This window comes from Melanotaenia boesemani, chromosome 4 (genome assembly GCF_017639745.1).
Source record: "Melanotaenia boesemani isolate fMelBoe1 chromosome 4, fMelBoe1.pri, whole genome shotgun sequence".
Classification (NCBI taxonomy): domain Eukaryota; kingdom Metazoa; phylum Chordata; class Actinopteri; order Atheriniformes; family Melanotaeniidae; genus Melanotaenia; species Melanotaenia boesemani.
Window position 1 is genome coordinate 30,148,917 of NC_055685.1, and position 26,603 is coordinate 30,175,519.

Below are 26,603 nucleotides of genomic sequence, written 5' to 3' on the forward strand. Positions count from 1 at the left end.
TGCATGCGAGTGTTCTTCTCCCCATCACCAAAGTAAAAACCATAAAATCTGATATTTTTACTTCTGCCTTTTAACAACATGAGGTAAACAATGGGGTTATCAATCACAAGTTTGATTACGACACAGTGGATAACAATTTGACGTTTGTTGATATGATCAGTTCTGCCACAATCAGTATGAGATGCTACTACAAGCTGATTTAACACAATTACTTTCATTCATAAGAAATGACAAGAAGCAACTAAAAATCAAAATCTGTTTTTTTCTGAGCTCAGTCAAACATTTAAATGAAAAGAAAAATGTCCTTTTAACAAAAGTAGCCTGTGGTCAATAATTCTAATTCTGTTTTAAACAACAATATTGATTAGCTCCCTCAGTCAGTGAGCAACACTCACAGCAAGTAAGGCAGTAGGTTGTGTTTTACTGCAGTTCAGCCTATCATAGAACAGCATGCAGTTAATATCCCTCAAAGTTTAGTAACATTTGAATCAGAGAGCAAATGATCCAGCAAATAATAACCTTCAATTAAACATTCCTCACAGGCTCCCTGAATGTTATGCCTCTAATGTTATTTTATCTGGCATTAAGCTGGAAACAGTGGTCACTGCTGCCTTCTGCAGGGGCAGATGGTGATGAAGTCTCTGGGGCTCCCAAATGCTTGCTGGAACGGGGTACATGAGAGCCACACTAGATGTTCATTATATTAAAAAAATAAATTAAAAAATACATGTACAGAGCTGAGGCTGCAGCTTTACCTAACTTTAAAGTAAAATGATAGATTCAAGTCCCTTAATATGGAAGCCAAAATTAAAAGAAAATGCAATAAAAACAAACTGCTGCACTTTAATAAGCCAGTTGATAAATTAATAAATACCTCTGATACCACTGCTGACATTAATAACACTGATGAAGCTAATGCAGTCTAAACCAACCCTTTATCCTATGGCTCATAGTTTTAACTCTCTGTGAAACTTAATAAACAGTCAATACTGGAATTTCATCACCTGCGAGTTTCCTACCTACATACTGCCTCAAGTTAAAACAATCTGCTACCTGGTAAACCTGATGCAAAGACAGCTGCAGGGTAAAACTAAGGATATAGTCTCTTGTCTCATCTCTGAACCTGAAACTCTGAGAACCACCTTGACTGTTTTTTGTTTGTCTTTCCAAGATTACTATGACTATCTGTATATTAACATGTAGGCGTATGTCTGAACTCAAACGTAGCCCGATATTACTTCAGTTTTACATGCATCTGTTGGACCTGCTCTGTCTGCGTTGTCTTCCAGAAGCAAGAAAAAGAAAAACCTTCAAACTTTTATGCAGAGGAAAAACCCTTTAGTCTTTTTTGAGTCAAGGGAACAAGTCCAAGCACAACCTGCAAAGAGTGATTCAATATTACTAAAAAATAACTATTTTTATTTGTAATACAGCGGATGTGTGTGTGTGTTTGTGCAATGCACTGTCCTTCTGAACTGTATTAAACCAGTGAAATAAAAAGTTAGTGGAGAGGGTGATGAAGGCTGCATTTGTGCATTATAAGTCATTTTATAGCAAAGCTATTTGTGATCTCCGTAGAGACAAGACAAAGCCTGAAAAATGTCAAACTGCTGTTTCATATGCTCCTTCAATTTATCACTAGTCATTAGTCTGAATTACAAATGATTACATTAATTCTTAAACATGTCTTTTGTTTTTCTTTACATTCTCTATTAAGTTTTTTTTATAAAGTAATTAATTCTACAGATAAATTTGATATTTAATAGAAAATTCTTATTATTTTATATGAACCAATTACAAAGAAATGATTTAAATTAATTACATGTATAATGCCATAACAATTTAGAAGAAAAAAAGTTTGGAGGAGAGCAGTTCTCATCATTAACAGGAGTTATAAATATAATACCCTTTAATGCTATAAAAAGCCACAGTGTGTAAATTAGTGAATAATGAATGCACAATCTTTTAAGTGTACAGAACAAAAAAATTGGACCATCTCTAAACCTTCCTTTGCCTTGATACATTTCTACTAAATGGTATCTAAATTTAAACTCATATAAAAGACTAAAACAGTACTCAAGACTTTTTAATACAACAATCTTTATTTACTTTGCAGTTCATCATTTCTTCAGCTTTCACAGCACTCTCTGGAATGAAACATCACAATCTTAGCCAAATAAAGCGTCTCCCCCATGATGGATTAAGTCCACTGTGGTTGCGAAGTTAAGCCTTTGTAGCGTTGTGAAGGTCTAAGTGCATCACTGAGTCTTCCCGTCAGCACGCAGCAGAAGTCTTATTTCTTACCTGTGTGTAGGAAGCAAAAATACTTTCAGTACTTTCAGGAATGGGCAGAAAATGTCAGACTGTGAGGAAGTCTACTGTGTGTGTTTCTCTGCTTTGAGCCACACATGGAATCTATAATCCTTATTCAGCCCCCTCCCCGCTGTCTTTTCCTTTTAACTTTCCTCATGAAAGAGAAAACAGCCACGACTCTCTTCAGAGATGTTCATGGACACACACGAAGATCAACCACAAATAAAACGCAAACAAAAACACAAACAAGATCGAGAGAAGATTGAGAGAGAAGGGAGTAAATACCCTGAACAAAAACATCAATATGGTGACCAGCAGAAACACCACAACACAACAACAGAGGGGGACTGGGCCTGGACGGACCGCAGGGGCTTGTGCTGTGTGATGTGGCCCCAGCAGCAGGAACTCTCCCTGAACGCTTACGTTTCTGTAGTGGTCTTCTGGACTGAAGGGGGTGATCATTCTCAACTAATTGCTTCATCCTAGCATGGATCCACATCTTGAGTCATGTGGAATTCTGTTCTCTAAAAGCCGAGTGTTTTAACTGTGGTTTGAGGTTTGCGTGTGTGTTAAGCGTGACAGGAATCGTGCGGCTCAAAGCCTTGTGTTCTTTATATATAGAAAAACAAAAAAGAAAGTAATATCTCGGGGGTGGAAGGGCGAATTACTTGTTTTTGTTTTGGTATTAACTGTGTGCGTGTGTGCATGTGTTTTCACACCCAATCTGTCCGTTATATGTGAAGACCATCTCTGATATGCTTAGCAGTTCGTTTGAGCAGGTGTAAAAGATGTGAATAAAACCCTTATAAAGACTAAATATTTGGACAGAGTTAATATTAAATCCATCTGTAAAATGTCAAAACTGTGAACAGGAAGTCCGTGTAAGCTGCTTTCATAACACAAATGTCGGATGACTTTCCTTTGCTTCATCTGAATGGAGTTCCCGATAGGAAAAGTCAGAGGAACCTCATCAGGACAACACGGCTGCCACGTGTGTGATAAGCAGTGACAATGGCAGAAATGAACTGTTTATAAGCACTGTTGCCAGTTTATTGACAATAAGCTCCAGACATATGGTTATGCACATGACTGAAGTGTTTGGCTTGTTTGGCTCAGCTCAGCTGGCCTGGTCCAGTCTCGAAATGCTGTTGCTGTTCATACAAGCATGTCACAGTGAGAAGTTTTCTGGTGGAGAGATCATCTATAGGAGGAAGGTGTGGGGAATCAGGAAGCAAGCAAGGTTGTGATGCAGACATTAGGGTGTGTTTTCTCCACACACACATACATCTACACAAAAGAAGTGCAGAATGACAACAAATGGTCCTGCTAACATATTTACACACTGTCTCACCCAATGATGATGTGGAGATTTTACTAGGGTGGAAAATCTCTGCAGAAAGTCCAGAACAAATTTTCTGGATTATTGCATACTAACACACTAACACAACACCTGTAACATCTCCAGAACCTTTCAAGACTCTGGTGCATGTGTCAAAGAGGCCATAGCACCAGGACAGAAATAAAGATATAACATAGAAAAGCAGTTTTGTAGCAGAAATGAGGAGCAATCAAGAAATACTGCCTAATGTCACAATGAAGTATTTTTAAAAGGTGAGTAAACATGAAGGCCACCTGGTCACACTTTCACCTTCTAGTCATACTGTTGTGGTGAACTGCATTTATGAAGTGTTTTTATCAGGACTGGCAACTTTTGGGGTTCGTGCCACTGTGGACATGGACAGGGTGAGTTTGAGACTTAACCAACAGTTACAATTAAATGAGCAGCTTTATCTCACTCAGATCCAACCTTAAGTATTTTCTCTCCAAGCTTCTTTGTGACACCGGAGATAATAAATATTCACATAGCATCTGGTGAAGCACTGCAGGATCTGCAACAGTTTTGTAATTTAAATAAACTGTCCTTCTTTTAAATAAGTTTTTGTAAAAATTAGCAATTTTGCAGTATTTTCCTGGTCCTTGTGCTTCTCAGCAGGGGACATGCGTTTGAATGGTTTCTCCTCTGCTCCTTTGATGGAAGCTGGTAAGTACTAAGAGCTATTATCATGGTTGTGTCTCAAACAGATGGCAGAGGGTCGATCCTGTACATCATGAAAGTAGTGTAATTACTTAAAATTTGTGGCTGAAGAGGAGAATAACAATAAAGTTAAATGCAAATCTGAAGAAGCATCTACAAGCTGAGCAACTCAACAACATTGATGGTGAAGTCCATTCAGGGTTAAAAGCTGTCAGTCTGAGCGAAATATAATGTAACCAGCAAATAATAAAAAACTAACAACTCACTCTTCTCTGCTTCTAAATTAGACAAATTTTATGATGTGACAAGTTATCTTTAAATACAACATTGTTAATAATGGTTAAGTAAAATTAGATTTCCTCCAAGTGGCTCCATGTGGTGGTAAAAATGCAGGATGACAGCACCCAAACAGTCTAATGAATGAGCTTCAGCTTGTTCTCTAAGTGATTTTAACTGGTGAGTGCTACTTTAACTGAACTACAGGGTGACAAGCAGTGCCAACGACATCTGTGTGCGTGTGCTTTCTTTCCTGTCCTGACCTGGAAGCTTGAGCCACTTGGGCACCTTGTCCGGGTCAGATCTGGTGGGTTTAGCAGCCTGGGTCTGTGCAGGTGGGTCTTGATGTTCCTGTGTAGACCCACTGGTGTCCGCTGTAGGTTCAGAGGAAGGCGGTGGTTCCTCGATGCTCACAGAGCTGGAGGATGGTTCTGAGGACCTGAGCATGCAGCTGAGATAAGAAGGAGGGATGAGAAAGGACAAAAAGATACTAATTCAAACATATTGCATGGACAAATGATTTAGAGGAGTGTTGTTTTGTGGAGGAGTTTGGTTGCTTCGGTAAAGCTGGATTATTTCTGTTTTAGAAAAGCTGAGCCAAAGAGATAACCTTTTAGAGGTGCAATAGGACAACAACTGAGGGTCACTTTTGGGCTATGTTTAGAAGGGTTGGAAAATTGTGTGTGTGTGTGTGTGTGTGTGTGTAAGAAAGAGAGAGAGAGAGAGAGAGAGAGAGAGAGAGAGAGAGAGAGAGAGAGAGAGAGAGAGAGAGAGAGAGAGAGAATGTGTATGCGGGTGTGGAGGAAATGAGGGCGAATGGGGGCACCTGCTGTTTAGGCAGAACCTCAAAGGGATTCCAATGATGACAGCTTTGTGACAGGAAAATAAGCTGGTTGCCGCGGGATACAAGTGCATATATACACACCCAGACGTACATGACCAGGTGCACATTAAAACACAAGCACACAAGGACACATACCTTGCCAGGGACTCATTTGCTTGGAAGGCTGTGACGGAGGCTTCAAGCAGTTCTCTCTTTATGTAAGAATCTGTGGAGGAAAAACACGCAAACACACACAATGTAAACTATTGTTTTGTTATATGACATTCGTCAGTAATACATCAGTATCTAATTCAAATTAGCACAAGAAGGGAACCAAAAAGACAAAAACCTGTCCTGACGTCGGAGCCAAAGTACACCAGTGCACCAGGAAACAAGTCGGCCTGCAGACAGACGGAGGGAAAGGAGGGAGTCAACAGAAGCTTCAAAAATGTTTGGCACACATGTCAATTTCTGTAAACAAGGAAATATCCAAACAAAACTTCTGCCTCCTGCTACACGCAAACCGAGTGCTGTGGCCACATGTAAGCCGAAATCAAGCTTGTTTCTGAGGATGATTCATTGCTCGGAGATCTGCACCAGAAACCATGGTTCTTTGAAGTAGACCACAAAATGAGCACCAATCAAATGGTTAGTGAGAACACTTTCACCCCTGAAGCGCCACATTCCTCTACAGAGATCTTAATGGTTATGTTGGAATAGAGACAGGCAGATATCATCAACCATACAATTTTGAGGTAGAAATGCAGGCAGGCAGGCGGGACACACGTCTATCACTCTAATGGGACAGAAACAAAACTAGTTAAAGAAAAAAATCTACCACAGACAAACTACCAGGGAGAAAGTTTCAGCAAATGTTCAAAAAACTAATGAAGAGACGGAGACAGACGTCTTGGTGAACAATCTGATAGAACTTTGGCTTTCTTCTTCCAATTAGAGAACTTTTTTGTAGATAGCTTAAGGCTGATAACACTGAAAGCTAAAGGCCAGTAAAAAAAACAAAAAAGCAAGAAACTATTTTACAATTGAGTATTGAATATCTTCCAGCAGCGCTATAGTGTATTTTTTCAATCCAGGAAAAGTTCAGGTGAAGCAGGCAAAATTATGGCTCTGCTCCAATAACGTCCCAGTTTTCCAGTAGGAACGTGACCTCAAAAGTGGCTTATGCATCATCACTACTGGTCCATTAAGCGAAGCTTTAACTGACATATTGGAAAAGCTCATTTCTATTGAATTTTTTATTTTTCTAAGTTGTAAATAATAAAAAAATTATTATTTAGGTTGTACTCTGCATTTATCTGTAGTCTGATATCTTCGCTGCTAAATTATTAAAAAAAAAACAGTTATGATCATTCTTTAAAACATATTTCACATTTAAAACATGTTACAAAATCTTGTTTGGAAATTAGCCCGTTTGATGAAATTTTCTAACCAGTTTGTGACACTACTGTTAACTTGACTCTACCAACTTAACTGAGACTGAATCAGTAAACAGGCTGAATTTACAAAGTGCTGTTTCTGGTTTTGTTGACCCAAAGTGCTTTTACACCACACGTCACATTCACCTAATTCTTACAGCACCTTTTTTGTCTATACATGTGTTTTTTCCCCCTACAAGTTCAGCCTATGTAGTGCTTTTCCTCTGCCAACACACACTCACACTGGCGAACACTTTGAGGCAATGTAGGGTTCATCATCTTGCCCAGAGACACTGACATGTGGAGTGGGAAAGCTGGGGATCAAATCACCGGACTTCCGAATGAAAGGCAGCTGCTTGGCCTCCTGAGCCACAGCAACTCAAAATCCTTATGTACTGTCACTATGTAAATTGCTCGGGGACTACACGCTTTCTTCCTTTTCTTTCTTTCTATCTATTTATTGGCCTGCTTTGCTAAGTCACTACTTTCAGTAGTTGTGTAGCAAACAATCAACTTGATAATAAATATTACAATGACACTACCTATATGTGCTGTAAAAAATCTTTTTTTTTTCTTTTAACAAGCATAGCACAGTTACAATAGGGGAGGGAGAATTTATGTTCAGTCCAGGCTAATCAGCACTTTTACAACTAATCACAGTATCAAAAGCCATGACTATCTAATGGTAACACTTTTACATTATACAGATGCTAAAAAACAAATCAGCAAAACAAAAAACAAAAAAACTCTCAAACCTTTTTTTAGTGGATAGTTTCAAAGTTCAAACATGACTGATTCGGCGTGAGTTGTGATGCCTTTTTTGTTGTTAGTGTGTGACAGTTTGTAGAAGAATCAGAACTCACATTCATATGTATATACACATATAGATATATAATGAGTGTTTATGTGATTTTAAATACTTGTTGTGAAATGAATCAGCTGTTATAATCTTGACAATTATAATATCGGGAATATTTCTCTGACAATAATTGTAAGAAAATCTATTATCATGACATCCCTATCAGCAGTGTAAGAAAGCAGCCTGTAGCTGTGGTAAGGAGAGTTTACTCTCTACTACAACCATCTTACACACTGTCCTTTCTGTCTTTTGTATAGCTGGTTGCTAAATTGGGACACAGCAGCCTAATTGCTATCATCACAGCCCTGTGAGCAGGAAACAATGTGTTGCGGTGGAACAACGGGCATTCCTGCTATCCTGCTCCCTCTGGCAGCAGCACTCTGCATAAGACAGGCCAACAGGACAGGACCTGAGAGTGTGTCTGTGTGTGTGTGTGAGAAAACAGAGGGGGTGTGTGTAAAAAAACAAGCAGCAAAGAATGGTGAGAAAAAGAGAAAAAGAAAGAAGCTGAACAGATCCTGATGGAAGACAGAGGGGCAGGCGAACGAGGGAGGGGATGCCTGGTATCAAAGGACTTCTGGGTTGGGAAACATTCCTTTCCTGACATGACACAAAGTGATTAAAGTGTGCGTCTGTGTGTGTGTCTGCATGTGTGAGAAAAAGTCATATGTGTGTGCACTCATGTCTATGTGACATGACAAATAAAGAAGGACAGAAAAAAAGATTAAAGATTCCTTATGTGTGTTAAAGATGGATGTATGGACAGGGAAAAAGCTAGAGTGTGTGTGTGTGTGTTGCGAAATGACACCAGGGGGATTAAAGATTTTGTTTTTGTGCACTTTAACGCTTTTAAGTCGCTAATGGATAGAGACATGGGGGTGAGGGGAGGTGGTGAGGCACAAGAGAGGGTTGGAGAGAGGGACCGTCTGGGTGCTGGAGTTGGAGGGAGGAAGAGGAAAGTTTGGAGATGGGGTACAGCAAAGGGACGAGTATAGAAAAATCAGGCAGGGAGATTTCAAAAGGTGAAAAGAAGATGAAAAACAAAGAGAAACGTCAACATCAGTACATCACCGCAGGGGTGCACACACCAACGCTGACACATTTCAAAGAGTGCTTTAGAGAATTGTTATCTTATGTACCAGTCCCTCTGAGGGCCGAATCTTCATCATCATCACAACATGATAAAACTTCAAACTACTTTCTCACCCTCCCTGCGCTCCTCCACTTCTTCAGGTTGAGTGAAAGTGTCAAATATAAAAACATGAGAGGCCAACATAGCAAAATAATCTGACTATATGGAGAGACCAATCAAATGGCTTTATCTCAATAGTATGTGTTCACTCTTGACTGCTTCATCGTTCGAATTGCTCCAAACTCAAAGCATCAAGGCTGCCCACTGCTCCGTGTGTGTGTGTATGTGTGTGTCAAGATCAAAGCGAGGCCTGTATTAACCCCATGTGCCAGTCTGGGAAAAATCAAGCCCAGCTGGGGTCAAGGACAGTGGAGAGAGAGAGAGAGGGAGAGAGCTGGAGAGGGGGGGTGTTTAAAGTGTGAGTAAAATCGAGAAAAAGGGGGAGTGGAAATTGGGACAGGAATGCGGTGGGGCTTTGAAGAGGAGACACGGACAAGCCGATACATTTTGCACTCAGTGTGGGTGTGTGTGTGTGTGTGTGTGTGTGTGTGTGGGTGTGTGTGTGTGTGTGTGTGTGTGTAAAGCTGTTGTTTAAGATTGATCCTAAGGTGGATTGTTTGAGACAAATCAAGGATTTTATGAATAAATTTCAAATGAAGAAGCGGTTCACGGTCAGTGTGATGAGTCTTACCTGGATGAGCGTGGCTGAAGAGTCATCCAGAACAGTTCTCGGAGGGGTGATGACTAAAAGTTTTAAAGAAAAGCAGAAAATAAAACCTGGGAATGCAATCATTACAACAAACATTATGCAATCATTTTAAAAAAAAGTTCACTCAAAAACATAATGATTGTTTACACTATTTTCATATAAATAAAAGTTGCTTTCACACATTTCCAGCTGTCATCTGTTACCACATACAAGAAAGACTGAAACATCATTTCTAAGAATTTTAAACCATTAAAATAACTTAATCTAAAAATCATCTTCAAAAACTTGATGGTGGTTCACAGACTAGTAACAGGGCAAATGGCATCTCTTCATTTCCTCTCACTCCTCCCAATGCCCGTTCTCTCAGTGTGTAACTTGGGTGAGTGGATACAGCTCTGTGGAGAAGCATCATGACACAAAGCTCATCAGATTACTGCCACTGAGGACACACAGCCCCGGGGCGAGGGATTGGTGCAACAAGTTCTGGCCGTATAGGATCAGAAGGAAACCGTGATTCTAGACTAAACTGATGTTGTAAAGTGAATCCTGTGTGACAGAAGAGGTGGTATATTATGGAATAATCCCCTTTTCTGTGCTTGAGATCACATATTTGGTTTTCTGAAGTCACTACAATTAAGATTAAGATTAGCAGGATAAAGTTCACAAGGTTACTCACCCTCCTCCATCTGTATCTTTGTCTAATTTTAACTTCAAACAATGCTGCATTTGTTGTACCTCAAAAGTAGGAGGTTCAAACGTTTTCCTCTCATTTTCTGCCTTGCTAGTTACATCAAATAATTAATTATGTAACTCACCTAACTGAAGAAATAAATGATCCAAAAATGCTTTATCGGTACTTTAATTATTGTTTTATACACTAACAATGAAATATGGTTTCTACTTTTCATATTTTTAGTCTTTATCAATTGGAAATTAAAATTTTTTAGGAAAATATCAGAACAGCTTCGGTAACAGCCGTTACAGAAACAGACACTGATGAAATACAGGCCAAATAAGCAACCTTTCTTATTGTTAGCCACTAAAACCTTAAAACTCAGAGAAATGGAACGAAGAAGAGTTTATGAAGCCGATATGTGAAGTAAGACCTGCATCATGACATCTCAGTGGTGTTATTAACCACCCAGCAGTGTGTGTTTTAGCACCTTAGGAGAGTTCAACTCATGAATCACAAGAGATTGCATCTATAAGAAGGTTCAGTAGCCTAAAAGCTGTCTGTTGTCCAACTGCAGGTGACATCAATGTAAATATCTGGTAAAGTTTACTGTAAAATCTCTCTTTTGTAATAATATGCTCAAAGGGTTAGCACCATAAACCTAAAAAAAAAAAAAAAAAAGGAAATACAAACTACACTCCTAACTCTACACTCCTAAAATGACCTGCATGAATAGAGAGATAAAGTAATGAAAGAACAAGGAGTAGTTGTATGGTCTGTGTGTTATTTTGACCAAAGCACGTCACAGACATTTCAATAAGACCGCAGGAAATTGTGTCAGCTTGTGGGGAAAAAAAAGCACATCTCCTTTAGGTAACATGTTGCTGTGTGAAGGCCGCGCCTACAGCCACACAGCTGGAGAGTCGCTTATCCAGTACACCAACATTTCCACTTCTTTTTGTTTTACACAAAACACCATTTTTGTTTACGTGTTTATTTAGTATAGTAAAGATATATTAGTTCTATTTGTTAGCGCACGCTTAGTTATCTTAGGTAAGTTCAGCTTTGTTAAATTCTTCAGATTTGCTGTTAACCTTTGCTCTAATCTATTGCTCGAGCCCCATCGGGGGGTTAATCAGTAGTTGATTTTAGACATTTAACTCCACCAAGGCGGAGGTCATACATTCTGTGGTGTTAAAACTGAATAAAGAACAAGCGATTAGATTTTGGAGGTGATCTGGGGTGAAAATTTTAAAGGATTCTTTACTATGGGGAGATAGAGATAATTTTGCCATTAGAGCTTCTAATTAAAAAACAATGCTGACACTCATTGGCAAAAAACAAAAGATTACATTGGCTTGATAGCAGCCTGTGCTCAGAGTGCTTCTAGTTAGTATTCGTTTCCTGTCTTGAGTTTAACTGGTCTGATCAGCCCGTACTCAAGATCCCATTGCTTCTTCTTGGCAATTTCATTTTGGTTTCTTTTGTTTTAAGTCAGTTTTGTTTGAAGTTACTGCTTTTTTAAGTACTTTGTTTTTTCTTTGTTTGCTTCTGTAGTTTTTGTATAACTTTGTGAATCTTTAGGGTAAATAAACCCCACATTTTTTCTGAAATCACCCATGTCCTCATGTTTACCAGCTCAGTCCCTCACACTGTGGAAAATCAAATAGTTTGAATTGCATATTAAGAGGATGAGTTTGTATCTGTAGCAGGAGCAGTCGCCTGTGCTTCACGTGGACAACATCAGAACCCTGAAATGGCCATTTATGGCCATAGAGGGCTGTTTTCCCTGCCCATTGTTTGTTACAAACTACTGCTTTAAGCAAAACAAGCTAAATAGACCTTTATAACTTAATATGTAGCTTTAAATTCACAAAGGGATTTAAAATATGTGCACTTGTTAACACTGGTATTATATTATGAATGTAGAGCATTTAAGTAGCATCTTTCATCTTAAACTATTTATTGATGGGTTTACCTCAACATAAAAAATGTGTTTGGTCTTGTCTTGGTCTGATGATGTCAAAATGTGGACAGTATGATTAAGAGCACTGTTTAAACAGAATTTGTCATTTAACCAGAGTGGTTGATTCATGGTTCAGACACTTCTTTTGTTTTTTGTCTTTTTGGTTAATCATCTAGTTAATCATGCAATAAATATTTAAACATTAAAAAATTGTGCATGTGTATTCAAAAGTTTAGAGAAGGTCAAATTAAGTGCACCAATAAAGGTTATAGTGCATTTTAGGTACATTCTGATATCATACTAAAAGCTGAATGTTGCCAACTGTTTGTTAGTAGTGTATATTAAATCATTTCAAAATCTTAATTTTCAAGTAATTCCAAACTGATTGAAACTTTAGCTAGTTTCCATATTTCTGATTATCCTTTTTTTTGTACGTTTTCTTTTATTTTATAATTAGTCACGATCAAAAGAAAAATTAAGATTACAATAGAATTGAAGCAAAGGAAATTTGCATTGCATGGCATGTAGCTTGGACAATTTATCCTCCTAAAAACCTCTGGCTTGTTTATGTTTGTTTTCCAGATTTGACCACTTAAATAAATTGAGTTCAGTGAGTTCAGTGAAATTATGACAGACAGAAATGATGGATTCTTGGGAGGTTTAATGATACTTACACAGATAGAAACTTAGCTGAGAATCCTCTAAGTGACTCCTCACAAAGTGTCTCACAGCACCAACTGGACACAAAACAAAGAAAATCATCATCATTTTTATCTGAAACATAAAAAAACTGCACCTCTATCTGTCACTGTGGACTGTAATTCATGTTTCAGGAGGAATTTCCCTCCAGTTTGTTTTTCGGCTGGCTGCTGTTGGGCTGAGGTGCATCTAATCCCTGGAATTACAGACCAGTCTCATTCTTTCTGTCTCTATCACTCTGGTGTGGCTACAGTCATAAATGTGGTGAGGGAGCCACAAGTAGATTTCACATTGCAGTCATACCTGTGGCTAGCAAGGTTAAATGAACACTCTCCACACTATGCACACACACAAACACACACACACACCTGTTTCAAGGGGCCTGAAGAAGCCCTGTAGAACATGTCTGTCTGGAAACTGGACCCTCAAGACAACCTGGAAGAAGAAGAGTGACACTTGGTTGTGCATGTTTTATTTAAAGCAATTAATTATTTTAATGACAGGAACATGATTGTTTGTTTGTAACTTGTACTTACTTTGGGATATCTCTCCATCTTCTCCTTCATCTGGGCTTCTCTCAGAGATTTAGTCATAAGTGGAGCCTCTTCTAATAACTTCCTACAGAAGCGAGGCACAAAAAAAACAAACAAAACAAAAACGAAGTTATGATAAAAATAAGCCGTAAAATAAAAGGGAAAAAGGTGAGCAGGGTCTTTTCTTCTACCCTCCCTCATGTGTGGCCATGTATGCGTGCTGTGCATGTCAGAGGAGGAGACAAATTGCTGCGGTCGCCTTAATTCCACCCTTGGTAATTTCAGTTATTGGCATAGAAGCCGTGTTGCAATGAGACAGCCTGCTAAATTAATGTAGACTGAGATTAAAGGTTGTGCGCAATGAGGTTTCAACCTGATGGTGTTTGGTCGATGACTGGAAGGTCTACACAAAACAGAATCACTAATTGCTCCCAGTTTGCCATATTTGGAAGCCTTTGTTGTGGGAGCTGTGTCTTATAAAAGAGAACATGTTTGCAAACACACACAAAGTCTCAACAGCTGTGGTCTGCTGTGACCACATCCAGAGAGCGCAAAATAAACATAAGGCATCTGTTTTGAAGACGGACTCATAAATAAATAAAAACTTTAAACTCATGATAAATAGAAAAAAAAACTTCTAACAGATGCAGTGATGCTTAGCGTTCTTATTGTCTATGGCCTCTCATCATTGCTATGGTATTCAACAATTAAGGGTTATACATTGACAAAACACCACAGGACCACATGCCAAACTGACTAATTATCAGTTTCAGTGCAGGACCACAGGTCTGATCCAGACATGTTTCTGTTGAAACAAGGTATTCTAATTAAATATTTGACACATAGTCCTATAACCCCAAGGTATTCAACAAGGTCAATTCAGTTCTCCTACCCACCTCTCACTTTTCAACTGGGCGAAGCGCTTCCGCACATCATCCACTGTCACTTCAAAGAACTCATCAGGCAGATCCTCATGGTTCTCAGAGTGATGGGGCATTGAATCCAGGTGGTAGATGAGAGGCTCCCTCTCAACTGGCTGCACACAGAAGGAAAGTGGAATGAACTAATGTGCATCTGCACAGTTTTCCCTAATAGTAGCTGTAAAATCATGATTGTACCACCACACGAGACGATAACAGGATTAACTAGAAGCAGTCAGAGAGCGCACACCTCTGCCAAGCCATTGTAATTTTTTGCCAATTATTGTGGGCATTATTTTGAGCTCTAATGGCAAAATTCCCCCTATCTCTCTATAGTAAGGAATCCTTTAAAAAATTCCTGGATCCAGGCAGTGATCTGGATTGCCCCCAAAATCTAATCACTTGTTCCTTAATCCATATCTGAGATTTCCTGAAAACTGATTTAAAATCCATCCATAACTTTTTCAGTTATGTTGCTAACAGGCAGACAGACACAAACAAATAAACCAATCAACCAACCAACAACGCTGAAAGCATACCACCACCTTGGTGGATGTAATTAATTAAATAGAGAGCCTGCACCAGTATGACCAAAAATAAATGAGTTTACCTCCAAATACTCCTCATGTTCCAAATCCTGATCTTGCGACTTGGCAGTGGCTTTATGCTGACAGAAAAATAAAGATATACAAATAATTAATTAGGCAAAGAGTCAACTTTACATTTCAAGCAAAACATAAACTAAAATAAACAGAAACTAAAGAAACTGCTCCCTGGACGCTGCAACATGACAGAACAGAGGGGTAAAAAGCAGAGGCTAAATTCTTAAATGGCATTAATAAAGTCAGTATCATTATTTTATGATAAAAGAAAGAATCTCTTGATGTTAACACAATTAATATCCCACAGATCACTATCCAACCTAAGATAGTAATTAAATGTAAGGAAATTACCAGATCTTTACACTTGTAAGCAAAACAATTCTTCCAAGCCATGCCAAACACACTGACTCGTATATATACACATATATGTATGTGTGTGTCATTATATATATTCTCTTCCTTTCATTTATGTAGTTAAATAGTGTTAAAGCTCTTGTGTTTTATACTGTTATTAGATAGATATTATTGTGGCATTCCATAACAGAACGGTGAGGTACATCAAAGATACAACAATCATTAAAATGAGCTTCTGCCCAGAGCTATACTTGAACCAAAAGGGGAATAATAAAGATCAAGCTAAGATTTTATGGCTGATTTTATTTGTTTTTGGGTTGTTTTTTTTTGTGCTGAGCCCTACCTTAGTGCTAGAACTGAGGCTTGGTTTGGCTTTTTTGGCTTTGGGGGAATCCACTGTGATACTCAGACCTGACAAAGATGAGGATGATGATGAAGAAAGTGACCGTCCTCCTGTTCCTCCCCCTTCACCTCCGAGCCGCTGACCACCACCAGAAAAGGGAATGAATGGAGGTGTGGAAGCAGAAGAAGAAGGGTGACTCTGTAGTTTTGATGGCCCTGCTTCCTGTTCATCCTCGACTGGCGTTTGACTTCCTGTGGGAGGGCCTTTAGGCCGAACTGCATCCTGAGTGTCTGGAACATCTTCCTGTTGAGCAGGAATGGCGGTTGTAGTGGCAGCGGTTGATCCAGACAGGGTTTCCATTGGCTGATGGGGACTTAGACTCTTAACTGGCACTGTTGTTGTTGACATCTCTGGAAACGATGGACCAGGCATGATTTCCTTGGCAACAGGTATAATTGGCATAGCAGCAGCTTCATTTTCCTCCCCTGAGGTTTTGTCCTTTTTAAGTAGAAACCTTAAGCAGAAGTTTGAGTAATTTCATTAATTATGAGTAATGTTATTGTTAGAGTTATTATAATAAAAATAGGTTTAAATTTGATTCTGTGAATAAAATAGTCATTTAAACTGTAAAAATCACACAAACATTTAAAAATCTCAAGCAGGTTACCTGACAATAGCACTTCCTCCTGTAAGACCGAGAGACTTCAGAGTGGTTTTCTTTAGTGCTTCTTCACCACAAACCTACACACACAGACACACACAAGGACAAACAGCTGTGTTGCCATAAAATTTACTTTCATCTCTTGAGAAAGGGGGAGTTAAAGTAACACTGCATACCTCGTCTCGCATGTAAACACACACAGGAGTGGCTCCTGATTCAGACAGCTCTGGCCCACTGCGATGTAGTGGCATCAAGAAGGAAAACGGGGATTAAAATTATTTCAGTTGCTTTAAAGTTGACCAAAAAAAACACACAAGTGGCTGTCACTTGTTGAGCAGAGTGGGCTCTGTGAAGTTCTTACTGTAAAATCTCATGCAATGTAGTGGCACAGTGTCTGCAGGTGTAAACCATGTGGGCACAGTACTGGGTAGAAACTAATTGAACCATAAATGTTTTACTGTTGTTCCTCTCAATTCTGAAAATCAAAGCCTTTCCCTCCGCTTCTCAGCATTCTCTGAGCGTTTTACATCAGTGTGGGGCTAACGCTAGTTTCATGGAAGCATAACTTCCCTGGAAAAGGACCAGGACACACAGTGATGTCATTTAATAGAGATGAGATGAAGGCTGGTTGATTGCAAGAGCACCTGGGACCGCACAGCTGGAACTACTGAGGAACAGCTGCTTGTGTGTGAATGGTTAGTGGTGAAGCTTAGGCTTCAACAGAGGAGAAGATATTTTGGCCTGATTTCACTTTTACACAATGACCACTTTCAATATATGGAAAATCTGTAAAAACATTCATTTTACATCACTTCTGGTATGACAATAACCGCCTCAAATACCAGGATTTATTACAAATATTTAGCATTTTAATTTCAGCTAAAATTCAGTGAAAGTTTTACAGTTACAAAACAACTTTTTTTATAATTCACTTACCAACATCAACAGAAACTAAATAATATAATCTGTATTTATTAATCTGAAAGACAGGAACCAGCATAGTTTTTTCATTTTAATTAATATGAAATCAAATGTCAAAACGAGTATTTTTATTCATTTTCTTCCCAGAAAGCACAAAGTGACAGACTAGGTTAGATTGGTGCGAACTCTTAAACTGTGTTCTTTTACACGGTAAACAACTACACTGTTATCAGTTAAACCAGTCAATTGACAAAAAATTAAGAAGTCAAATAAACTACTATAATAAGAAGCATTTCAATAAAACACATCCAATCAGAGCTATTAATAAATAAATCAGATATATGCTGAAGCAGCGTGCATAGCCTGCCCTGTTCCTTTTGCTTCCAGGTACGCAAAATATTTTCAAGACTGGAATCTTCATCATGGCTTATGGTGGCTGTGAAAATTAGAACTGTCTATACTGGAAACATACATGATCCTCACATTTCCTTTCCCTTTCTGAAAAATATTAAACATTTGTTGTGAGAAACAACTGAAAATGAGGATTAAAAAAAACTTCCTGAGACTGCAACTCTTTCCCACATCTTTCTGGATCATTGTTCTACAGACTTTCATTCAACTCTTGATGACTTAAACAGTTAGCTCAGTTTAATTTCAACACTAATCATAAAACCAACAAATGTGACTTTTAAAGTTTTTTAAATTATTGTTTAACTTAAACTCATGTTGCACCAAATAAATAAATTCCAAAAGCCATGAACTACATGCAAATATTGAATTACTATGCCATAATGGTTAAATCATAGGTTGATTATTTTGTTATATCAATATAAAAAAAGCTTTTTTTTCTCCTCTTTTTCTTTTCTTGTCTGGTTCTTCTATCCTGTAAACACCCCCCCCCCCCCCCCCCCCCCCAAAAAAAAAAAGACAACGAAAAAAAACAAACATCTGTTTTCTTTAAACAAATTAAATAACATCCAACTTGAGAAGACAAGTTTTGTTTTCTAAAAATCTTGGGATAATCATGAAGAACTTGACAGCTGGTGTGATTTTAGCTTTTAAAATCAATGCCAGCACCGCTGGAGAGGATCCATGATGGAACATTAAGCCAAGACACAAATGTGTGGCCTTTACTGAGAGCAGAGAATATCTTGTTAAGAAGTTGACCGACTCCCAGTTCGCAGCTTCAGCCAGCAGCTGTTCAAATAAAACCTAACAGCAGATGAAACTCCAAAAGACATCAGGATATCCCTATTTGTCATCTGAGATTCTCACTTTAAATGTATTGATGATGGGAGAGTCTGACCGCTGCACAAAGCATTCTCCAGCACATCCAAAAGATTCTCAATGGGGTTCAGGTCTGGACTCTGTGGTGGCCAATCCATGTGTAAAAATGACATCTTGTGCTCCCTGAACCACCTTTCACAATTTGAACCTGATGAATACTGGCACAGTCATCTTGGAATATGCCCGTGCTATCAGGGAAGATGGAATAACCTGGTCATTCAGTATATACAGGTAGTCAGCTGACCTCATTTTTTGGATACATAATATTACTGAACCTAGACCTGACCAACTGCTGCAACCCAAGATGATAACACTGCCCCCACAGGCTTGTACAGTAGGTGCTAGACATGATGGCTGTGCATCACTACATCTCCCTCTCTTCTTACTCTGTTGTTTCCATCACCCTGGACCAGGGTAAATCTGGACTCATCAGAACACATGACCTTCTTCCATTGCTCCAGGGTCCAGTCTTTTTGCTTCCTAGCAAATTGAAGCCTTTTTCTCCAGTTATCCTCACTATAAGAGGTTTTCTTATGGCTACACAGCTGTTCAGTCCCAATCTCTTAAGTTTCCTTCGTGTGCGTGTGGAAATGTTCACTGTTAAACATAGACCTGAGTTCTACTGTTGTTTTTCTTCTATTTATTTTCATTAATCGTTTTTTTTTTTTTTTTTTCCGACCACATTTGTTCCTGGAAGACAATGGCTCCCCAATATCCTTTCAGTTTTTAATTAGTTTCTGCGATCTCCTTAGATGTTTTTTCTGCTTGGTGCATGCCAATGATTTGACCCTTCTGAAACAGACTAACATCTATTCCATGACCACAGGATGTGTCTTTCCACGTTGTTTAAGAAATGTGAAGCTACTTATAGCATCAGTTGGGGTTAAATAACACGTTGCCAGCTGAAAGATAACTGCCCATGCAGTAAATAATTAATTTAATATCAGTACTAACTAATATAATTGTTGCACACACATACAAATTCTTCATGAGTGTTCAAACTCAACACAAACCTGATCTGGGGAAAATGTGCGATCAGTTCCCACAAACTCTGTCCACATGAGAAGGAGTCTTGGAGCCGAGAGCCATCCTCCATCTGAAGCGCAATCCGCACCTAATGAAACCACAAAAATCATACAGACTCTCCAAACAAACAAACGAACATGATCTAGCAAAAACTCACTGTCACAAATTATGAATGTCACTCCCACAGCTACAACAAAGTGTTCTGGGTGTTTAATCTACAGTGTGTGCATGTGTGTATTATCAGAGGTTGAGAGATTAATTGAAGGGGGTCAGTTTGTCTATTTACTATGAAAGCTAAAGAAACATGCAATAAGGAAAACCAGATGGATTTAAACCATAAAGTTCAAAGAGAAAACGAACACTAAAGAGCCAGCATTAACACTGAAACAGACATATTAAACACTTTGAAGTATCCCACTGATTTATTTTTTTTTAACAATTACCAGTTTTACTTTCAGATCACTACAGAAGGTAAAAAATAACATTATATACATCTTGACCTCAAGCATTTCATGTTGTCTTAATTTCTCAACAAACGTTTCCTTGAATGCCAAAAAGGAAACTCACCATGTGAAGTACCGGTACCTCCCCAGGTGGCCATTAGAAAGTTTTGGCTCTTTAGTCTCATGCCATTTTTCAGACAAATAAACTCTTTGATAATCAATCTTGATTAAACCGCACATGTGGGCCTACCTCAGTCTGAAAATGAGGAACACCAGGCAGCAGTGTGAGTCTGTTGTTCTGTTCTATGAGTCATATTATGACTTGTTTATGTTTACTCAACAATGGTGTTGTCCAGCACAGAAAACCTGCTACATGTCAGCACACCGGGAGAGATGAAAAGAGGGGCCTTGGCTGTCAACGGCGCAAAACGAAACACTCACACACCAGTCAGGCTGAGGTGTGTAAGTGTGTCTCAAGGGCAAGTGTATGTGTGAGTGTATAAAATCTGTGCGGGATCAACAGTCAACCATCCATCAAATGAATAAAACGGCAGATCAAACCCAACCGTGATTTTACTGCTTAGATTATGATGCCATGATGTCATAGGAAAGTACAGCTCAGCTACAACAAAGTGGTTTTTTGGATACAATTCAGAGAATGAACACAGACTGGGAATTCACAAATTTCCAGTAGTGAATATAAAAATGCACACACACACACACTCACACACAGAGAGAGAGAGACTCAGGTGACCAAAATATGAAAATGACAAAACACTAAATAAAGACACATTAATACGGGTCGGACAAATAACTAAGACCGCGATACAACTTCACATGAAATAATACATACTCAAGCAGAAATTTTCATTTTCTTGGTCAATTCTGACCTTGCTTTTTTAAAGATTTGAGGTTGTAATTCCAGATTTCGTTCAAAGAACCCTAACTGACTGCATGCAAACTGTATTTGTAGTTTTTGTTTAACTGAGAAGTTAACTGCATTTTCATAATAACACATTTTCTATAAATTACTTTTACATTGGCTACAAAACTGCAGGAGGTGGCAGGACCTTCTCTTTTCTGTCATTCAAAATTTAAAAGTACCCTCCTGGTCCCTGGACAGAGTTAAGCTTGTTACATACTACGCGAGAAGTTTGTTCTTGTTCTCGAGGCAGCAAGAACAATAAAAAGAAAACTGTTTGTATTGGTCTCGTTATTTCATACTCCACGTTCGTGGCAGGGCGGGGTTGTGCATGCGGCGGTGTCCATGTCTTTAAATCCCACGTGTTGCATACATTTACGTCCTTTCTCACCACCTCAATCAGCTGTTCATTAAAACTATCTGTTCAGCCTTGCATCAGGGGAAATGCGGAAGCTACAACTTGTCGCTTCATTCTTTTCCGCATTAACCACGCCCACCTAAAATGTCCGACCATTCTCAGAGCCCCATGAGAAAAAAAAAGTTCTGCTCAGCTGATACGTCACGAATTGTCCCCATTCACATCTCCGAGAGCAAAATGACGTCATTTTCTTCTTGCGGCCTCAAGAACAAAATGACGTCATTTTGTTCTTGCAGCCTCAAGAACAAAAAAAAAAACGTTCTCACTTCTTGTTTAGTATGTAACAGCCTTTACATACAAACGAAAAGAAAAAATGTGAGTTATATGCCACCCTTTCTTGTAGTTTTTGATAGTTTTACAACAATGTTTGTTGTGTTATGCAACATCTTGCTACATGGCTCAGTTTCTCTGCACATGTCCTGTTTATATACTGATGTGTTGAGAAATTGGTTGATTGATTCCCAAATTGTAGAATAAAAAGCTTTACTTTTAGGGATACCTTTTCCTTATTAGTTATGCCTTCAATAGATTTTTTTTTTTTTTTGTAATATACACCATGGTTTAAAAGCGACTGAAATAAAATGTATGCTTTGGTTAACATGTCTGAAAAAAAAAAAAAAATGATTTAAATGGTACAGATCCCTCATATGAAAGCCAAAGCAGCAGGCAACACCTGCATGAAAAACAACATTACTGTGAAATTTCCTATTAATTTTATCAGAATGACACCCAAATGTAGCTTAACGCCTGCTTTCACTGGTATTAGAAGATCCTGTTACAATACTTTGAATTTGTTTGAGTGATTACCAAAGGACGGGAACAAATTACACCAGTTTTTAAATCGCTGCATTGGCTCCCTGTGCGTTTCAGGATTGATTTTAAGGTTTTAGTCATTTCTAAGTGTCTTAATGGTATTTTTATTTATCTGACCTGCTTTTAAATTATGAGCCCTCGTGGACCCTGAAGTTCTCTGGTACTGGCCTTTTAGTTGTTCCTAAAGTAAGGACGAAAACCTACAGCGAGGCCTCATTCCACCACTATGGTCTTGTCTGTGGAACAGCCTGTCAGAGAACCTCAGGGCTGCAGAGACTGTTGATGTTTTTAAAAAGAGGCTCAAGACCTTTCTTTTTCGCTTAGCTTACAAGTAAATCTTTATTGTAATTATTTATTTGTGCTTTAATTTTTTAATTTATTTTTTATTTATGTAGTTATTTTATCAATTTGTTTGTGTTTTAGTCTCATTTAATTTTGTCTTATTTCAGTACATAACTTTTATGTATCTTTTAAACTTATTTTTTTTGTCTGTTATTGTTTTTAGGTTTATTTGATCTTTCTTTTACCTTTTAAACTCCAGTGTTTTTATCATGGGGATCCACCACACTGAAGGTTCTGCCTACTCGGTCTTCAGGGTTGCTGTTGCAGCGTTTCCCCTGTCTGGATGGATGGACGTCCTGCACTGCAGCCCTATGGCTGAGGTGGGGACCCTGGCCAAACGTGATTGGGGCGGTTCCTGTGATGGAGCTTGTTGTGGTCATGGGTGGGTGGGCTCTGGGTAAGGTTGGATCCCCAAAATGTTGTTTTCTCACAGCAGCAACAAGCCAGATGCTTATTTTTTTAGTATTTCTATACCGACATTTGATTAAGATTGTGTGTGTGTGCGTGCATGTTTGACTGCATGAAAGAGAAACTAGAATATTTTGAAATTTCTTTGTTTTACTTTATTGTGTAAAGCTTATTTTATTAAATTATGCATATATTGTTTTTATTATCTAAAGCATGTTGTATGAAGCCATGAAAAGTGCTTCATAAATAACATTTGATTTTATTCTATCTGGAAATCACTTATTGATGTAAAGTAAAAAAAAATAAATAAATAAAAATCGTGTGAATAACAGAATACAATTTGTAGTTTTGTACGACCTGTAGTTTGAAATGTAACCTCCTCAAAGTGCATTCATACACGAGGATTAGATTATGAATTTACAGCAACATGGTAGCTAATAATTTCCATTTCTTGACCATGAAAGGTATAAAGTAAATTCATCATTTAATACATTTGCTGTATAGAATATCTTTCAAAAGATTGCACAGTGGGCTTATGTTGACCTCAGGAAGAAAAGAAACCTCCTGTGGTGCAAAGCTGCCAAAGACATTGATTTTGTCTTGTTGCAGTTGTGTGTGACCCTGCTAAAGACAAACATATCATAATTTTCTAAATTTAACCACTATTCTATTCTACTTGAAATCAGGCTACCTATCTAATGCTATGAGAAATTCTGACCAGCAGATAATTACCGCTGGCAGCTCAAAAGCATCACCGTTTCTCTGTTTGCTATTCTGTCAAAATCACAATTTGATATTCCTGTCTGTATTCATCTGTCACTCAAATAAATATTTGAACTTTTCTTAACCAACCTGGCTGTCAGCTACACCTTGTTTCCTTGTACTCGCCACCATTTCCAGTTTAGCATTGTTGGGAAGGTTTGCAAACCTCCATGGCAACGTCAAGTCGAGAACAGTCCTCTGAAACCTGTCAGTAAGATAATGACAAAAAAGCGGTACCTCAGAACCATTTAGTTTAACAAAATATGCCTCCTTTACAGTTATTCTGTTCTTAAATTATGAAAGATATATGCCCTAAAAACATAAAACAAATATGAATAGACAGCATTAGATTCATAATTTAATTGTGAACACTTAATAATATTAATAAAGAAGAAAAAAGGTCATCCATCTTATATTCTTCATATACTAGAAATATCAACAGACACATTAAATAGCAGTCACTTTCCCTTGATTAAGTTAATTTAAGTACATATATTTTAGACAGGTATGACCACATTAATCTCAGCCCGAACACACAAAAAACACAGTCCTGTACTTTTAAAATATACTCCGACCACTTGACCAGTGACCCCTGTTTATCTGCCAAACACAATATACTTGCATTTTGCTTTTGGCACATTTTCATTTTGAAACCTGCAAACAACCAATGACAATGTCAAAATGCATGAATAAAAATTTAGCCGGTGGCTAAATGTGGTATAATGTGTCTTTTGTCCTCTGACATTAATGTTTTTGTCTTTGACAAATAAAAAATAATTTTAATTAAAGGAAGACTTAATAATGCAGCACCCCTTTAATGCAACATTACTGTATCTAAGTAGCCCATATTGGATTAAAAAGTTAGATTCTGATCAAAAATAATTCAAATGTGATTTTTAATGTGAGGTGAATGAAGCATACTGACAAGGTGAATGAAGCATCAGCTGTTAGAAAGCTCTGGCTCCTCAGCTAACAAAAAGCAGATAATGATATCAAGATTTACCAAACTGAAAAACTTGATGTAATCTTTATTTGTGTAAATATTTGTGCTGCCCACACTTATATAGATATAAGAAAGTTTCAAATCAATGTTAATTATTTTCAATCAAATTATATTACTGTTTATTTATTTATTTATTCTCCTCAGAACTATGACTGGGGTGCAGACAAAGGTTTCCTCAGAATCTGGAGACTGTAACCCTGCTGAAAATGTGCATAGTCTATCCCCTTTCATTCTTGTTTTATTTCACTTGTGTATAATATCTATAAACATATATTTATTAAGTGCTCTAGAAAAGTTATGATTGCACAAATAGATAAAACAAAATATTTTCTTTTTCTTGAGCTGACATCAACTCCGATGGTACATAACTTTTATGGGGGAATTAGGACGGACGGATTATATCGTATGTATCAGCAGTCATTTTGGCCTAAACGTTATTGTTTTCATTGTCTGTACTAAGAATGTTCTCACATTAACTTGTCATTTTATGCTGTGTGACCTGAAGTAAATGAAAGCTAAAAACCAAAATAGCCTAAAAGGCTATATTAACCAATTAAAACTTACTTCAGACCGTGGTCGTCTGGATTAAATCCATGTTTTTTGCAGGCGTCTTCAAGCACCTGAGGATGGTAAATAAAATCATAATTTAACATCTGAAACGACGCCACATACATATCAAGTTACTTTGACAGAAAATGAAGACAGAAAATGATCTGTCACTGGCTAACAAGTGTTAGCTAGACATGCTAATGCAGAAGACAGCTGGGGCCATTGTATTGACAAAGACATAAAATGAAACAAACCGCTAATGTAAGAAAACATTAACAGTTCAAGAAACACACTTTACCTGCAATAACGGTGTGTTTGGAGACACTTTAATGGTTTGCCTTCGTCCATTTGGAGTTAGAACCGTTACTGCTGAGCCACTGGCTGCCATTGTGTTTAGTGACGTCACGGTGTTTGTTTGAATAAACTTTATTGACTGTTCCCGGCAGAAACTAAATTTAAAGGGTCAATTCAGCCAAAAAACATTTGTGATTTTTAAATGCTTTAGTTCACAGAAATAAAAGGTAAATACAGTGACTTCCACATTTGCTGTAAATGTACATAGTGCAAAAGCACAACTGCATTCAGACATTTGATAAATAAATAAATAAATAAATAAATATTAGGTTGACATCGTTCACGTGCACTGCATTATCATCCCGTTTACATTAAGGACATTTTGATATGCTGAAAATAAACAAAATAATAAATGTAATATCCAGTTCCAGGACTCTATGTCCTGTGTGATTACTGGATTTGTGATATGAACTGGTGGGATTTTTTTCAGTCAAACCTGAGTCACTGAAAATTACAGCAGTTGCACCCCCCGCTATTCCTGCTATAAAAACTGACCATAACGACTCATAAAAGCCTATGTCTACACCCACAGGTAACTCAGGGTCATTTAATGCAGTACAGTACCATAAATTTAATGTATAAACACAATAGCAGTCCCCAAATCAAAGCAGTAAAACCTTAGAGATTTTCAAATAAATGGGAAGTATATACCAAAACCAAATGAGGTCTTTTACACACATGTCTGCCACTGCATACTTATTTTTTAAGAGTGCACTGTCCATAATGAAATAATAGACCAAACAAGGGTCTTTTGATCATCTAAGCTTGTGTAATGCTACACATGTAGATTTGCAACATCAAATCTTCTAAATTCTGTTTGAGCCCGCAACTGTACTTTTTTAGATGAGATTGTTGGTCTTTTGAAGCCCTTAGGTTCTTCAAACAATGCCATCCCTCCTCGACTTCTTAAAGAGGTCTTTCCAACTGTAGGTCCATCTGTTCTCACAGTCATAAATAGCAGTCTGGCTTCTGGTATATTCCCAGGAAATTTTAAACATGTGCTACTTCAACCACCGGTCAA

At 38.0% G+C, this 26,603-nt stretch overlaps 1 protein-coding gene across 1 annotated transcript; it reads right to left on the minus strand.

Moving 5' to 3' along the window:
* Nucleotides 1–1,855: 1,855 nt before the first annotated feature.
* On the minus strand, nucleotides 1,856–25,625 carry aspscr1 (ASPSCR1 tether for SLC2A4, UBX domain containing). Its single transcript, XM_041983176.1, has 17 exons — nucleotides 25,527–25,625; nucleotides 25,244–25,299; nucleotides 23,767–23,881; nucleotides 19,556–19,656; nucleotides 16,511–16,568; nucleotides 16,341–16,414; nucleotides 15,674–16,187; nucleotides 14,985–15,041; nucleotides 14,351–14,490; nucleotides 13,458–13,539; nucleotides 13,290–13,356; nucleotides 12,897–12,959; nucleotides 9,566–9,618; nucleotides 5,797–5,848; nucleotides 5,604–5,673; nucleotides 4,888–5,075; nucleotides 1,856–2,304 (listed from the first exon to the last, which is right to left on the minus strand). Exons 1-17 carry the CDS (start codon nucleotides 25,614–25,616, stop codon nucleotides 2,294–2,296), a joined length of 1,791 nt encoding a protein of 596 aa, XP_041839110.1. The 5' UTR covers nucleotides 25,617–25,625; the 3' UTR covers nucleotides 1,856–2,293.
* Between the last annotated feature and the right edge of the window lie 978 nt (nucleotides 25,626–26,603).

What these genes read in the sequence shown, in the direction of transcription:
- aspscr1 (XM_041983176.1), bottom strand. Translation starts at nt 25,616, where the DNA reads ATGGCAGCCAGTGGCTCAGCAGTAACGGTTCTAACTCCAAATGGACGA. An exon ending in GCCCAGTTGAAAAGTGAGAG is followed by an intron (nt 13,540 to 14,350) that starts GTGGGTAGGAGA and finishes TCGCTTCTGTAG; the next exon opens with GAAGTTATTAGAAGAGGCTC. An exon ending in CTTCAGCCACGCTCATCCAG is followed by an intron (nt 5,849 to 9,565) that starts GTAAGACTCATC and finishes GTCTGTCTGCAG; the next exon opens with GCCGACTTGTTTCCTGGTGC.